The following is a 16396-nucleotide window of genomic DNA, read 5'->3' on the forward strand; positions in this document are numbered from 1 at the left end:
TGTTTTCAGATTTTCTCCAACTGTTAAAGTTATATATTTGAATCTTTTTGAAGTCTAAGTTTATCTCTCTCTCTATCTCTCTCCTCTCTTTCTCTCTCTCTCTCTCTCTCTCTCTCTATATATATATATATACATATATATATATATATATATATATATATATATATATATATATATATATATATATATATATATATATATATATATATATATATATAATCTGTGTGTGTTTGCGTGTGTATGTACGTGTATAGCAGCTAATGGTAGGAAATCAATGCATACTGAAAAATCGGCTGAAAAATCGGCTCATTAATTTTGTTGCACTACTACCCGCTTTAGAACTGTCCCAAAAACTCACCCAGAAAATTCATTTTGTTTCAAGTGTTATCCGATGCTACTTAATTTTAAACAAATTCATGCGTTCTTCTCTGCAATAAACATTAATTGTAGGTCTAAATTATAAAAGCAGTTGTGAAGAAAAAAAAATAATAGCGAAAGTAAAACTATGTTTTCACTTTTTAAAAACATTTCATATGTTGAATTCCAAAATATTCGACTTTGAATGGCGCTAATATGCATTAACCTCGGCAAAGCTAACTTTTTTAAAAACCACTCAAAAGATAACGACATTTCATTTTAAGGTACAGTAAACTCCCGATTATCCACAGAGCGGATTATCCACAAGACAATCAACAATCAGGAACTCAGTTTTTTTTTTTTTAATTTCTTTATTTCCTTTTTTTATTTTTTGCTCTTTTTTCATCACACATGCACTTGTTCTTAATTAATGTTGAGTTCTGTTCTGCAAAAATACAAAACATTTTTCTGTACTATATATATTTTCACTGTTTGTATAAAGTATGTGCAGTCAAATTTTTACCTTATTCGTCTCTCATTTTAGCATTTTAGCGGTTTATCCGCGATGCCCATTATCCGCGGCGCTTCTGGCACCCAAATCCACGGATAATCGGAATTTTACTGTATTCAAAGTACTGTGTTCAATACTGTATCCTTCCTAGCATAATATATCTAATTCAACAGTTGTTTAATTTGTGCTTCAGATATGTTTTACAAAATATATTTAGAAGGAAGCGACAACGAAACATATACTTTGACTATGAATTTCTTTTCTGCAATGGTTTTAGAGTCCTGCAGATATATCTGAGATATGACAGTGAAGTCGCCTTCTATCTCTTGCTTCAATCACGTCACGATCTTGTCATCCTCAGGCCTGCCTAGGAATCAGTTTGGCTTGCAGAGGCGTTCGCTCCACAGGGATAGGCGTAGGTTTCTGGGACACATTCGAAGGTCCAGGACTTACGCCTCGAATCAAACGCTAAACGAAAAATAAAGAAGATAATATGAGGAAAGAAGAAATAGGTAAATTTTGTAAAGTTACCTGACGAGCAAATGATGGCTATTTTGTGCTTTTTAAACTTTTTTAAAAGTGAAATTCAGTTACATTCTTCAGATAAAATTATAAATATATATATTTTTTTTTAGTTTTTGGAAACATAACAATTATTGTAATTTCAAACCTTTAGAAAATACCCAAAAAGAGTATTTTTGATAGTTTTACAAAAATTAGTTCAATCTAGCAATTTATCGCAAAGAGTAACTTCCCGAACACAGACCTTTCTCAGAAATAAATCCGGCAAAAGTTTTGCCTCGTCCTCCATTAAGCTTTTTTTTTTTTCTTTGTAGGCAGTTTTCGTTAATTGATACATTTAGAAAAATGAAATTGCCCTAATACAAAATGCAACATCTCGTATTAGGGTAAGGTGGGGTACAGTGTTACAAGAAGAAAAAAAAGGGAACTAGAGAGAAGCGTCGAAAATATTGTTTTAATAAGCTTATTTTTGCATGGATACAAAGTATAACAATATCTCTTTAACTAATATTGTTTAAACATGACAATTATTAGCACCTACTTAATTTAAATTGCACTTTAATTAAATCAGTCGATCGTAATACTTAGCCCCGTATCTGCGGTACTCCATTACAGCTAAGGAGCACAATGTTACAACATAAAATAATGGAAAAAATAATAATAAGATACAAGTAAACATTTCCAGCTGATATTAAATTTCTTTATAATATTCTTTAGGAACGTATAGACCTCTGCATGACGATTGGTGGTTCTTGCTGTAACATTTTCAAAAGGAAGAACAATTTTAATATCCTCTAACGATACCATCGCCATATCGGGTTCAATAGGAAAGTAGAAAAGATTATCAACTTTGTCACTTCTACGTAAAAAGCTAAATTCATATTTATTATCCGCAATAATTGTGTGTTACGCGGTGCCTCGTAACACATTGCCCCGGAGAGACAAACCAAATAGAAAATTCACGTGAGCATTTTAGGTTTTGTTTACAAAAAACTACTTAACGATAATTTGTAAATAAATATACAGAAAAAAGAGGACTACATCACTTAGCTAAATATAATACGCTCGGAAATAAATTAAATTTTTTTTTTTTTTTTTATTTTATCGTTTGATCACTCAAAAACCTTTTTTTTTTTTTTTTTGTTATTTTTCAAACGTGGTACAAACTGCGGCATAGACAACTGCTTCAAAATGGCTGCTTTTACAGTTGACAAACATGTGTACTAACATCATAAAAATGAAAGACCGAGACGGAGATATGGGGAATTGTAACAGTATACCCCTGGGTCACAATGTGCCTCACCCTACCCTATAGCAAAAAATTACAAAACAAATATTTTCTAAAAGTCAACTCACTTCGAGGAAGGTTCCTGGTTGGGTTAAGAGGTAGTAGGCGATGTAGGCTGGGATACAAGCAATAGAAGAGGTGGTGAGAGTCCACCCCAAGGCTATTGACCATTGTGGGTATTCATAGGTCTCCAGTTTAAGATCCTTATAGCCCACAAGCGCAAACACAAAAATCACCTTGAGAAAAAGAGAAATAGATAGTTTTACATACATACACACAATGATATTGTTCAAAAAAGGGGAGGGGGCAGGGGAAAACAGAAGAATTCATTACGTCATAGCCGTATATATATATATATATATATATATATATATATATATATATATATATATATATATATATATATATATATATATATATACAGGGTGTTCCGCTTTAATCTGCAAGACCTTAAGTTTTTAACTGTAGTCTTAGATGCATACTTCCAATTTAAAAAATGTTCAAGATCAGATGCAGAGTTAAGATATTGAAAGTTTGAAGCAAAAATAAAAACGAGTCAAAAAGTACAAAATTTAATTTTTTATACGGACCCTAGGTCCCTTAGCTAATATTTAGAGAAATAATCTCCATTGAAAACTATTACTGACTCAAAAAAACATTTGTGCGACAAAAATTCGAGGAGACATTACAGTTTAAAGTTTTAAGGGACAATACAGAAGATGAGATTGGAACTTATCGCACTTTCAGAATAGTGACAGGTCGTCAAAGAAAGAAAAACAAAGTATTTATATTTTTCAATGCTATTCAAAAACAAATGCAAATGTTATGCCATGATACGCAAAAACACACATACCATCGATGTTTTTTTATCGATGTCGCACCACTAATATGTATCATCATTAACTACAATGTTACTCCATGTTTTATTTAGTTTACAACTGCAGCTTCTTCGTTTTCAGAACTATAATGTACATTTAATATGTAGGATTTCAGTATTGTGACGGATAAATTATAGAATAATGTAACCCACCAATATGAACACAGGGCTGATGTATTTCCAGCAAACCCTCCAGAAAATTCCCGGTCGTGAGCCAAGCATCTCACCAATCTGCCCAGAGAATTTGTCAGCACCTACACGACAGAAATAAAAACATAAATACATCGCTTATAAAAAGGAATTAATTCTCAAAATATTATAATGATATTTTAAGGGCTGTCAATAAGGGACCGTCCACAAATGATGTCAAGATTTGAGGGGGAAGCAGGGTTCGCGACATTATGACAGTTTGCGACAAGGAGGATGGTGGTGGCAGCAAGAAGAGTGACATCAAACATTTTCATTAGAATATGTTCATGAGAAATAGCGTGACATGTGACAAAGTGTGAAGGAAGAAAGGTGAATGACACTTTGGGACAGAGGGAGGGGGAGGCTAGTCAAAAATGTTGAAACAAAGTGTGAATCATTTATCGACAGCTCCCTAAGATAAAATAATGTAATTTATTTTGACTGGAATATCAAAACGTGTAGGGTAAAAAAAGTAAGGGTTTTCTTATAATTTTCTACGTTTACTATTAATTGTTTGAACAGAAATTGTCGTTATCATCATTTTAATAATATTTTTTTGTACAAGGGTAATCTTTTTATTAAGAAGGTATTGATTTCGCATCTGTCTTGGCTATTCTAAACTAATTGATTACATTCAGCATAAATATGAGCTCACATATTTTTCTCCTTTAGTTATTTACCTACATAATTGTATGAGTTAGAATTAAAAAAGATTAGATATCCTTCCACTTATATGTTTAACTTTTGTGTCAAAAATATCCTTAATTAGTATGTTTTTAGCTCTTCTATTATAGTGACAGCTATATGTTTTCAACTGGGAAAAATGCCTTTTTAATCGAAATCAATCTGCAAAAACGATTTTCAGACAAGAGTGGTGAAAAACTATTTCAGGCTCTAATAACTAATAGGAGACAGAAAAGGGGGTTGAAGAAGTGGCAAAAACTGATAATTATTTATCTCTAAATAACGAATCAAAATTTATGTGAATTTATCATAAGAAAAAAGAAAACAAAATAATCAAACGAGTTTATTATAAACTAGCAAAAATACCCGGCGTTGCCTGGGTCAGTAATAATTGTGAGAAACAATCACTACTTTCTTCCGTTTTCTGTTTTAACTGAAAGAACTCAAAACACACCGCTTTGACGTGGTTAAAAATCGAGCTTCTTCCTTACCCAGAAAAGTAAAATAGCAATAAGTATAAAGAACGAACGAGTATTCATTTAGAAACGAAAGCACGAATTGAAGCATATAAAAATTTGAAGAATTTCCAAAATATGAACTAACAATAACAAAGATCATTAAAAAAAACGTGCGCTTTATTTAATTAAATAGTACACACACACAAAAAGAAAAAAAAAAAAAGCTCTCAACTATGTTTCCCTAAGTGTGCAAAAACTACAGTTTCCAAAAGTTAAAATGACTTTAAACTCATGTTTGCTCCGGAGAAGCCTTGATTCAAAATTTACTTTATGATTACTTTGAATATTGCTGTTGTTAGGCAACGAATATTCGTAACAATGGGCTTTATATTTAATCATTTAAGGGGACACTGGACCTTGAAAACAAACTTTTTTAATTATTGATGGATTTGCATGAAATTTTAACCATATACTTTAAACACTAGTATAAGCTTAATTATAAAAATTCATTAAAAAATTTTAATTAGAAGACCAATTATTTAAAAAAATGTAAATAACCTTAACGATAATTAACAAAACTTGAAAAAGTTCCTTGCGTAATTAATTTGATTTCACAACACTGAAACTTATTCTAAGTCATTCTCTATACTATAATAAATAAAACAAAACTCACAAAATCGTCCTCATATTCAAATAAATTCAAAAAATTAAAATTTCAAAAATTTGACAAAAATTTCTTCCTTTTGAACATCCAGTGTCCCCTTAATGGAGTAATTACCTGACGTTTACTGTTTTCCATCGTAACGTTTTTAAACTAAGTTTTTAGTAATACATTATAGCTTCAGTTGCTCCCTGATAATGTAGCTATCTATGGTGAAAAAATGGTTAAAATCAGTCCAGTAGTTTTCAAGATTACCCGGGACATACATACATACATATATACAGAAGGAGCCATTTATGTATAACTAGTGGCACCTGCACAGCTTTGCCCGTAGTTGAAAGTTAAAAGGTCATTTGGTTCGCCTGTATATTAACAAATAATGGATGATGAATTTCTCGCCAATTGGCTATGTTAAATGGCTCGCCCATACTACGGTTCCACGTTATGATGTAATTTACTATTCCGCGTTGTGATAATTTGCTCGGAAATTTTTTCCTAAAATTGGTATAGAAAAATAACAAAATCGAATTTTTAAAAAATCGCTTTGAGGTGCACACCCCCATGCTACAAACTAACTTTGTACCAAATTTCATGAAAATCAACCGAACGGTCTAGGCGCGTCACGGACATCCTACAGACATCCAGACAGAGAGACTTTCAGCTTTATTATTAGCTAGCGGTGCCCGCACGGCTTTGCCCGCAATAGAAAAATTAAAAGGTCTTTTGGTTCGCCTGTACATTTACAAATAATGTTATGGTGAATTTTCTCGCCAGTTGGCTTGTACCCATGTAACGGTTCCACGTTATGATAATTTCGTATCTCGCCAATTGGCTTGTGCCCATGTTACGTTTCCAAGTTATGATAATTTCGTAATTTACTCGTCCATCTTATGATAATTTTGTTCTTAAAATTGGAGTAGAAAAAGAACCACATCGAATTTTCGAAAAATCGCTTCGAAGTGCACACTCCCATGCTACAAACTAACTTTGTGCCAAATTTCATGAAAATCGGCCGAACGGTCTAGGCGTGATGCGCGTCACAGAGATCCTGACAGACAGAGACTTTTAGCTTTATTATTAGTAAAGAAGATAAAGAAGATTACATTTTAATAAAATTATGTGCCAAAATTGTAAAAAAAAAAAAAAATCTAACGAATTCAGGGTTAACGAATTTTCCAATGAATCCAGTCAGACCAAAATCAATGGGGAAGACAGGGGATACTTGATCCCTTTTTTTGTAGGATCTTATAACTTTTGTTCGAATCAATGGTTTGGTTGATCTTTACATATCTAAAACAGTCTTCTTCACATCAAAATGCTATGCTATTTTTTTTAATTTATTTTATAAAAGCGAAATATTTTAAGAAAAAGCAAAATTAAGAAAAGGACCATATCTATTTTATTAAAAGAGATTTGAACATGGGAGAAAAATTCCTCAGGTGCTTCAAATGTAAGTTAAACATTTATCAATGTAACTTGTTTATTATTTATCTTTTAAAAAATAAAATTGTTCATGTAAAACTAAAACAGGAAATACAGCAAAAAGAGAATGGGGTCGTTTCCAACATTTTAAAAGTATTTTTCTCTGAAATAGCATGCTTAAAAACGTAGGATCTGACCATTTTTTAAATAATTTGTTTAAATTAATTATTTTTAAAAAAATTACTTAACTCGGCGAGCTTTCGTATTTTACGCTTCCTCCGATGACATCACAAATGGTGAAATGCCATTCAATGTTGCCATTCACAGTGCAAAATATTTAATTCGCATCTTTACTCACGTGTATTGGCAACGATATGGTTGATAGCAAGAGTAGAGCGCAATTTTAATTCGCTTCTTGATTATCATAACGTGGAAACGCGGAAGAAAGATGCGCCAAATAGCATCATTTGTTACGTCATCAAGACCACGCCTTGTTTGAAAAATTGGACATTTTAAAAAATTAATTTAAAAATAACTGACCCAGAAAATGAAAGCATTTTCTGGGTCAATGTTATTTTTTGTGCATATTCTATTAATTTCAGTGACTAAAAGTAGTACTTTTGACTGAAGGAAACAACCCCATTGCAGTTAAAATTAATATTAAAAAAAAAATCATGGTCCCTTAAGTGAATTAACAGAATTCAGTTGTTATTTACCTTCTCTACTGTTATACAACATAGAATGGGGTCGTTCCCGAAATTTTAAAAGTATTTGTTTTCGTTTTCTTAAAGAACATGCTTAAAAACATAAGACCATTTTTAAATAATTTGACTAAGTTTAAAAATTAAAAGAAAATCACTTTAATCAGTGTGCTTTCATTGTTTACGCTTCTGCCGATGACATCATAAATGATGAACTCCCATTCACTGTTGTCATTCACAGAGCACAATATTTAATTCTCTTCTTTACTCACATGTGTTGGGAACGATATGGTTGATAGCAAGCGTAGAGTGCAATATTTGATTCGCTTCTTGATTATCATAACGTGGAAATGCGGTAAACAGATGGGCCAAAGTGCATCATTTGTGACGTCGTTAAGATTATTATCGCCTTATTTTCAAAATCGGACATTTTAAAAAATTAAAAATTAATCGTTTTGAAAATAAAAGTTTCTTCGTTCTCCATGTTGATTTTTTAAAACTTATTCTATAAATTTCAGTGACTAAAACTAGTACTTTTGACTAAAAGAAACAACCCCATTACTCATCGCTTTTTTCGGATGTCATTTCATCCATTGCTTCATTTTCTTCAATTGAAAAAGGAGCTCCTTGTAATTCCAAAACAAGCGATTGCTATTTTTTTTTCAAATTTTGTGTGTGTGTGTGTGTTTTCAAACGCAGCTGTTTACACGTGTTTCTTTTAACTCATTGAAATGTTCAAAAACTAAAGAAAATCGAATCACCAAGTAAGAGTCTGAAATTCATTTTGCTGTTCTCTTTTCTTTTAATAAAAATTCATCAGCAATTGTCAGATGCACGTAGATTTTTATTTTGTTCTAGCATTTTTAACTCTTCGCGATACTAACCACAGATTTTTCCATCTAATGAAGCACAAATAAATAAAACATTAAAATATATGCAGTAAAACCTGTTTACAACAATACTGTTTGGACCTAAAAAAGTATTGTTATAGACAGGTTATCGTTATAAACAGTTCGATTATTTATGCTGACACTTTTCTGGAACCAAGGAAAATATCGTTATAGACAGGTTTACTGTTACAGACAGTATCGTTATAGACAGGTTTATTGTTACAGACAGTATCGTTACATACAGGTGTCACTGTACATGCAAAAAGGTGTAGATTAAATACATTATTCCTAAATTTAAAAATATGTTTAACTGCATTTTTGCAGAATAACTAACACGGGGCGTCATTTCTCACAAGTTATCACAAAAAAATCCTGACACTCCCAAACGAGGTTGCTATCTGGGTTCCTCAGGGTGACAAATTATTCGCACGCTTAAACTGTCCTGAGCACGTTTCAATCTCGAATCTAATCAAGTAACGGCTTTGCGTAACTTCTAAAAGAAGTTTTGTGCCCTCTCTGTACTGGTGTTGGCTTTCGAATGAACAAGCAAATACTGAATGATAAATGAAGCAAATGCGAGGAAACGGAAGTAAGTTCTAACCGTGGAGTTATAAAGCTGTAGTATTTCAAAAAGTGTTTCAATCCACGAAATTCAGAAATGTGCTGAAAAATCAACAGTTAAATTTTAAAGCGTTTATGAATAGGGAAAACAATTTCATCAATGTAAGGAAATAAAATTTTCAAAATCATAAAACTTTGAAATGATGTATTGGTTTTGGTCATTAAATGTTTAAAGTCTTCAAGAAGAAGAATATTGTTGTGATGCAAATTAGTTTTATCATATAAGAAGAGGCATTTCTGTGTTAAGGATTGATTGAGATGATGAATTCCCAGTATGTTTGTTTTAATTTAAGCTGTACTTGTTTTTATTTAGATATTTAATATATATATATTACTGTTGAATAACTTTGATTTTTAACGTTGAAGCTGCAACTCTGCTATGTTAGAAAATTTCCCACAAGATAACATAAGAATTCAACATTTATAAAGTTTTCCCAAATCACACAAGCTAAAATAAAAATATAGAATTGATTCTCTGTTTTCAAAACTGAGCAGGTTCATATACTATATGATGTAATATTTTCTGTAAAGTTTGTGAAACTATTTTTTTTTTTTTTTTTGTTTTACTAGCATAAATCAACATCTCGATTACGACATTAAGAGACTGAAGTTTCGCACTTGTGTTGGACTTATCAATCTGGAATGGTTATAAACGTGCTGATGTCCTTTCTTTGAAGCTGAGATTACTTTCATATTGGTAGCTAAAACTAATTTATCACACCAGACAGAGTCCGCAAGTACAGTGCAGCTCAACTCTTAAGTAAACGTAAAAGCTTAGGTAATAAGCTGTAAGCTACTGCCCTAAGACTAACTTACAAGCATATATCGACTGCACAGTTACGATATACGGACACTACAGTTTCTCTCTTGTTTTGGGATTCTGGAAAAGCCATAACCGAGCTAAAGCTGAAATTACCTTCACATTGGTAGCTAAAATTAATTTAGCATACCAGCAACAGCTCGCAAGAATGATGCAAGTCAAATCGTAAAGTGAAGTTAAAAGCTTGCACCTTCGAGAAAGGTACAAGCATAAACCGACAGCTTAACCTAGCCAAAGTTGTGCACTGGAGAGGGGGACACCTGTTGGCCCGGGCCCGAGCCTGAATTGGGCCCAATGTTTTAAAAAGTAAGCGTGAAATATAGGGATAAACAATATGGAGGGAGACCCGGAAAAAGCATTTGTGACGGGACCCAAAATTTCTGTGCACGCCCCTGAACCTGACTGTCGGTCAGTACAGGGGTAACAATATGATCGGTCAGTATATAGGGGTAAACAATATCTAGGAAGGCCCGGAAAAATCATTTGTGACGGACACCAAAATGTCTGTGCACGCCCCTGAACCTGACTGTCGGTCAGTACAGGGGTAACAATATGATCGGTCAGTATATAGGGGTAAACAATATCTAGGAAGGCCCGGAAAAATCATTTGTGACGGACACCAAAATGTCTGTGCACGCCCATGAACCTGACTGTCGGTCAGTACAGGGGTAACAATATGATCGGTCAGTATATAGGGGTAAACAATATCTAGGAAGGCCCGGAAAAATCATTTGTGACGGACCCCAAAATGTCTGTGTACGCCTCTGAACCTGGCTGTCGGTCAGTATAGGCTAGTTCTGCCTCAGCCTCATTAAATTTGATTATGTGTTGCTATTTATGCTGCAAGCTTTTCGTTAGAAACTCGTACAAAATCTTTCAAAATGTTTCGTTGAAGAACTTGATAATTATTGGGATCAAGAATTTTCGACCTAGCCTTACGTTTTAAAACAATGCTACGAACATTAATAGATCACGCGTTTTGATCAAAATCACGGTTATAAGTTCCCAGTATCTTATACACTTACCATAGATCCAACAAACAGCGGCTGCTTCCACAAACACCACGAATAGAAGGGACATAGATGTGCCATAGGAGTCTAATAAATTGACGACATAGTATCCACCCTGGTTATCAAAACAAAAACAGAAGGAGCTGGTAAGCAAGGCTCAACTTTTATAATGTTACTTTACATGAAGAAATGTTCTGAAATGGGGGAGGAGGGGGCATGTGACTTAAAAGCATTTTCATTAAAAAAAAAAAAAAACTCACTGATTAATGAAACCATTCAGTGCGCATCAAAATAAATGGAATAGTATGCTGCCTGCTGTTGCAAATGTAGATTATATGCATGTGCAGCCAATAGTAAAGAAAACAAAAACAAACCTTTGAGGTTACAGATTTTATTAATAAGTCTAAGTAGCAATTGGAAAAAAGTCATTTATTTATACAAATTTAGTTTACGTAGTATGACAAATCAATCAACATATGTACTTGCTAGGTAAATTTAAAAAGAAAAATCACCAAATTGGGTTTGGTATCATTTTGATTCATTAATTATAAGTAAAAATTAAATCAGAGCGAAAGTTTTATGATGATGCGCGCTATTAAAGTTGGTAAATCAACACCCGGGATATTCCTTGCTGGAATTAAAATCAGTATTGGAAAGAAAACAGTCTTCAGAAGTTTAATGCTGTTAAGGAGAAAAAATAGTGGTTCAAAAGAAATTGCTACATAATGAATTAATGAAGAAGAAGGCAGCGTTATGCAATAAAGTGTATAGTACTTCTTATTTCGAAAGAAAAATTTATTATCTTTAGTGAGAGGAAATAATTAGATATTTGGTCATTCAAGTACTATATATTCTTCTGACTTAACACCATTTCATTCAACGTACGAATTAATGTTGCTGGCTTAAATAGTTCTGTTATCTTACGAGCATTAAACTTATGTAACATCCTTAGTCAAAAGAAAATTATTTTCCTTCCGGCAATAAAACATTAAATCCTATTATAAAAAGATTTTTTGCTTATTATGTAACTAAAAACAGCCAAACGGACATGAATAAACAGTATAACTACCCAGGCCCGTGTCCAGGATCTCGTAAAGGGAGGGGTTTTTGGTTCAATGTTTAATAATTCTTACCTGCATTGTCAGGAAAACACAACAAATACCTATAACTCATTGTCAAGTGTGTCAAATATTTCATTTCTGTTAAATGGTCACATTGATGGGCCTAGTGGGGAGGAGGGGGGAGGGCTAATACGAAAAAATCAATTATTGCATTTTATATGCAGTAGAACCTTGTTTATCTGGATCTCCGGTTTATTCGGATCAAATTTGTTAAGTTAAACAAAAATATATTTACTTTAACAATTATTTTAAACTATGATTGCAAGAACGAAACTACATATAAATACGCCAAATATTCCGGTTTTGTCTCGATTAAATGTAGAACTCTTGCATACAACATACAATAAAGTATAGTACTCATTTAACAAACAATATGGCGTACTTGAAATGTCAGTCCGAAGCCACCGCAGCTGAACCATGAATGATGAAGTATTTGTGAGAAATGTTACTATGAAGGTTTTTGGTAGAAAACATTGTTTTTTTTTTTTTTTTTTTTTTGCTGCAGTAAAAGATAAGTCTGCTTATTTGAGAATGTTTTTTGCTTATTACTCGAACTATGCGGATTTTCGTTTATTCGGATTGCTTTTGGTCCCAGTTAGTCTGGATAAACGAGGCTGTACTGTACATGTAAGGACAGTTATGAAACCCACCTTCCAAAAGGCAAATTCTGGCTGTGCTAGTAATTTCAGTATTTATTCATTTTATTTCTTGTTTAGATTCAAAATTTATTATCTGTTTACTGCGCAGTACATTGCAACAAGTACTATAAACAAATTCACAATTTCTTTTGTAACATACTATGTATTCAGGATTTATATTCTAGGACAAGCAAACTAAATAAGAAAGGGTTCATTGCATATGCAAATTACATTACCAAAACGAGATTACAATGCATCTTCATAGCGGCAACATTCATCTCTTTTTGTGAAACGGCCAAGTCATCATAATCTCCTTATGAAAAGATATATTAAACACTGTGAATGCTTTGTTTGACAGCCCATTTAACGGTTCCTCCATCACTGATTTTCAAAATATGATTTAAAAAATGCTGTACACAAAATTTAACATTAAAGTCAGTTTTAAGCCAGCTGTGCACTTTTCTTCACTTGGTTTTTTATTATTTTTCCCCAATGGGAGTGGTTTAACCCCTAAAACCTTCCCCGTGGACACGGCTCTGTAACTACCTATAACTAACTGCACGAATAAACTCTAAAACGAATTGGAGGTTAAACAAGAACTTACATAGGTGCAAGTAGGTAGAGCTCCCAGGTAGATGGCAATTACTACAACAGCCACAAATGCTTCTCTGTTCTTCCGCAAATGCCTTGGAAACTGGTCGCAAAGACCCGTGATCATTGCTTCCAAGCCGCCAAACTGTTAGGAGATACAAATTGAAGAAAGGGAATAAAATATTTCCTTGGAGCACAACTTATCATAAAAGTGTTGAACTTTGGCAAACGTAAGCTATTAACGTTCCAAAACCATAAGCCCATGAAAGTTGAGCCATGTTTATCAATACGGGCTGAAACATATGTTTTGGAAAATATTGAAAACGCAGCTTATATTTCTAAAGTTCAAAGCACCATCATTATTCTGAAGTTCGATTCTTTTAGATGGAAATTTTAACATAATTTTCAGAGAAGGTAAATAAAAAGAAAAGTCATACATTTTGCGCAATATTTAACTGTCTGTAAAAAAAAAAAAAAAAAATCTACAGAATGAACTATATTCGAACATCTAGCTTTATTTAGATCGTGAACAATATTGTATCGCAGTGTAATTCACCGTGTGTTATTAGTCCATTGCATGGAATTAAAGCACGTAGTGGAGGCTGGCAACTTAGATCTGCTGTAACCTCCATTTTTCTGAAATCACGCTTTGAATTCAGCGTAAAAGAAAGAAAAAAAGGAACGAAATAGTTCAAAACGGTGTTTTAAAGCAAAAAAAAAATCACGAGCCTTTTTTTCCCATATGTATGAAAAGATCATCTTTTTTTATGATTATAGTTTTAACAGTTGGTTAAATAGTACCAACTGTTACAATGTTTTTTTTTAGTTTTTACTAAAAAATATGGCACAACTGATGCCAATTTAAGCAAAAAATCTTAGCTTCATAGTCGGACGTTTTTAAAGTTAACATATTTTAGAATGACGAAAAAGCAGGGCTGTGGAGTCGGAATCGGACAGATTTTCGGGTAATGGAAACGGAGTCGTTCGAAAACATGCCGACTCCGACTCCGGATTTTTTTATTTCTATAATTTTCACTGACTCTCCTTGCATTAAAAAAGAAAAAAACTGACTACTTATTAATTTGATTGCATGCTACTGATAAGAAAATGCTTGTCATTGTGGCAACCAGGTGGCTTGATTGTTTATCGAGCTTTCCGTAACAGCTACCTACGCCGTCTCCTAATTTGCTTATTTTTTAACTTTATTTAAGTGATAGCAACTGCCAGCAAACAGTTTTGTTGCCTAAAATTTCCTAAGTAATCACTTTCAAACAAAAATAATATATTTTTTACCTTGATCTCAGTTATAAAATAGTAAAAGGAATGTATGAATCGCTTGAACAAATCGGGAAATTTCTGAGGGTGCTTGGTAAATTCAAGAAAGTGTTAGTTTGGCCCGAAAGCGCAAATCCAAAAGATCCGATAAAATATAAATATATTTTTTTAAAGATTTTATCTAAGAAAGCATGGTTATCACTAAAAAGTTCAAAATAAAATCAGTGCATGATTTCTTGGTTACAACACTCGATAATTGTAGTTAATCCTTAAAATCTTCTTATTAAGGTTAATTCTAAAGCTATCAATAAAAAAAAATTAAAAATTGAGTCAAGAAATATATCTATAGTAAAGGCTCTTCGTACAAAGCTGTATACCGCCACATTTTGGGTAAAATTTGCTCCAGAAATACATGTATCCGACCTCTCTCCGCAATATAGCGCAATATTTTTGTAGAAATTTTTTAGATGAAATTTAAGTTTTATTATTGGGGAAATTTTTCAGAATTAAAGTATACCAATTTTTATAAACACTGAAATTAAACTGAAGTGTAACCCACCAGATGGGTGCCACCCGGGAGGGGAGAGGACCGCCCCCTGTCAAGAAAAGTTTTTTCACTAAGCCAAAAAAAATAAAAAATCCTCAAGTTACAATTTTCAAAAATTGAAAGCACAGGATTTGATCAGCATCTGTTAGTTAAACATTAAAGGGGAGCAAATTAATCACATTCAATTTTTTTTAATTTGATTTTTAAGTAATCTCACTTTAGAAATCACAACTATTGGAAAATTTGATTTTCAAATTGAATTTCTAACGTTGTATACATCTTAGGTTTAAAATAAAATACAACGCGAAAATTTCATAAAAAGGAATTCATATTTCAATCTCTGTTTAGGGGTTTTCCCCCCTTCCCATGAGGAAAGAGATTTGGGGAAAAAAATAATAAAAAAGACGGAGTTGGAGTCGGACGTTTCAAAATCCAGGAGTTGGAGTCGGAAATTTTGCTTCCGACTCCGTAGCTCTGGAAAAAAAGAACGTTGCACATATGTTTCTGTTTTTCCCGAAAAAAAATCCTAGTTTGAGATACAGCCAGCCAAAGAAGGCATCTTGAGCGCCGTTTCTCAGTTGCGATTTCCGAACTGTTTTATCTCCGGAACGATGAACGATATTTTGTTGCGGTTTTTTAAATTTGAGAGATTATCATTTTCTCTTGAAAACGATAAACGCCATTTGGAAACATGTGTTCCGTTTTTCTTGTTACATCTTTAAAAAAAATTTTTAAATCAGTTTTTGAATTTTTCTAAATCGCCAATTTTATTAATTTCGATTTTTTTTCAACTGTTGTTAGTACTATTGAGTAGTGTATTCTCTGAAAATTAAGAGGCCTTTGACTAAATGAGAGGTTTTCAGAAACTCTATATGTAAAACTAGACTGAAAATTCAGAATTTTATTCAGTAGCAAGTGGCCAGAAAAAAGTTTTATTTATTTATGTAGTCCCATTTTCAATTTTAGTTGCCACTTCATCCAGGAAATTAATTTTTTTGTGAAAACAAGTGCGCAGTCTTCGACCAGTTTGCTAACCGAAAATTTTCTCTACACACAACCTTTAAGCGTACTGCCAAAAGATTTGTTTAGCGTAATATGCCTTCTTGTTTTTACAAAACTAAAAATCTTGGAGTTTTATTTTTGTACTAGTGGTGCCCGCACCCCGCACGGCTTTGCCCGTAGTTGAAAATTAAAAGGTCATTCGGTTCGCCTG

At 32.9% G+C, this 16396-nt stretch overlaps 1 protein-coding gene across 1 annotated transcript in view; it reads right to left on the minus strand.

The window, feature by feature from the left end:
• Positions 1-396: 396 nt before the first annotated feature.
• Positions 397-16396, minus strand: part of LOC129217171 (sodium-dependent serotonin transporter-like) — a 52548-nt gene continuing 36548 nt past the window's right edge. Inside the window, exons 8-12 of the mRNA XM_054851469.1 lie at positions 13375-13506; positions 11027-11126; positions 3709-3809; positions 2747-2914; positions 397-1336 (exon numbers count right to left, since the gene is read on the minus strand). Coding sequence (XP_054707444.1) covers positions 1226-1336; positions 2747-2914; positions 3709-3809; positions 11027-11126; positions 13375-13506 — 612 coding nt within the window. The 3' untranslated portion in view covers positions 397-1225. The remainder of the gene's footprint in view (positions 1337-2746; positions 2915-3708; positions 3810-11026; positions 11127-13374; positions 13507-16396) is intronic.

Source organism: Uloborus diversus, chromosome 1, assembly GCF_026930045.1.
Source record: "Uloborus diversus isolate 005 chromosome 1, Udiv.v.3.1, whole genome shotgun sequence".
NCBI lineage: Eukaryota > Metazoa > Arthropoda > Arachnida > Araneae > Uloboridae > Uloborus > Uloborus diversus.